This window comes from Gobio gobio, assembly GCF_949357685.1.
Source record: "Gobio gobio genome assembly, chromosome: 17".
Lineage (NCBI taxonomy): Eukaryota > Metazoa > Chordata > Actinopteri > Cypriniformes > Gobionidae > Gobio > Gobio gobio.
In genome coordinates, this window is record NC_137110.1 from 51,821,148 (window position 1) to 51,821,645 (window position 498).

Sequence of the window (498 nt, forward strand, 5' to 3'; positions counted from 1 at the left end):
TTTTTTTTTTGCCAGAAGAAACTTGTAATAGACAACAAGGATTACATATTTAAACATATATAAAATAAAAAATATACTGTAGTCCTTCTGTTGTGCGTTAGTCATCATGACGTCAATTTGTAGGCCAGCATGGGATAACTCCCGACTGCGCAAGCGCGCGTCTGTTCCCTTCTGTTGCATGACTACATTTCCCATGAGCCCTCGCGCGGATCGTCAATAAGCTGCTGTCATTTAGGCGACGGACGAAACGCGTGCGAGCGCAAAAACCTGCTGGAACCGGAGTAGTTGGGTCGCTTTACCATGTTAACACTGACATTGAGACAACTCGGGGTGAGTTTAAACACACACACGCGCAATAACGCCAGGAGCTGTTATGATTTAGGACATGAATCTGTGAGCATGCATAAGCGAACATGCGTTATAACGTGATGACGCGAAGCGGATGAATGCATGCACACCTTTAAAACTGTGTGTTACTGAGGCGCTCGAGTGTGTGTG

At 45.4% G+C, this 498-nt stretch overlaps 1 protein-coding gene across 1 annotated transcript in view; it reads left to right on the plus strand.

Moving 5' to 3' along the window:
• The first annotated feature begins 205 nt into the window (after positions 1-205).
• shmt2 (serine hydroxymethyltransferase 2 (mitochondrial)) overlaps positions 206-498 on the plus strand; it is a 77,164-nt gene continuing 76,871 nt past the window's right edge. The window contains exon 1 of the mRNA XM_079840605.1: positions 206-330. Coding sequence (XP_079696731.1) covers positions 301-330 — 30 coding nt within the window. The 5' untranslated portion in view covers positions 206-300. The remainder of the gene's footprint in view (positions 331-498) is intronic.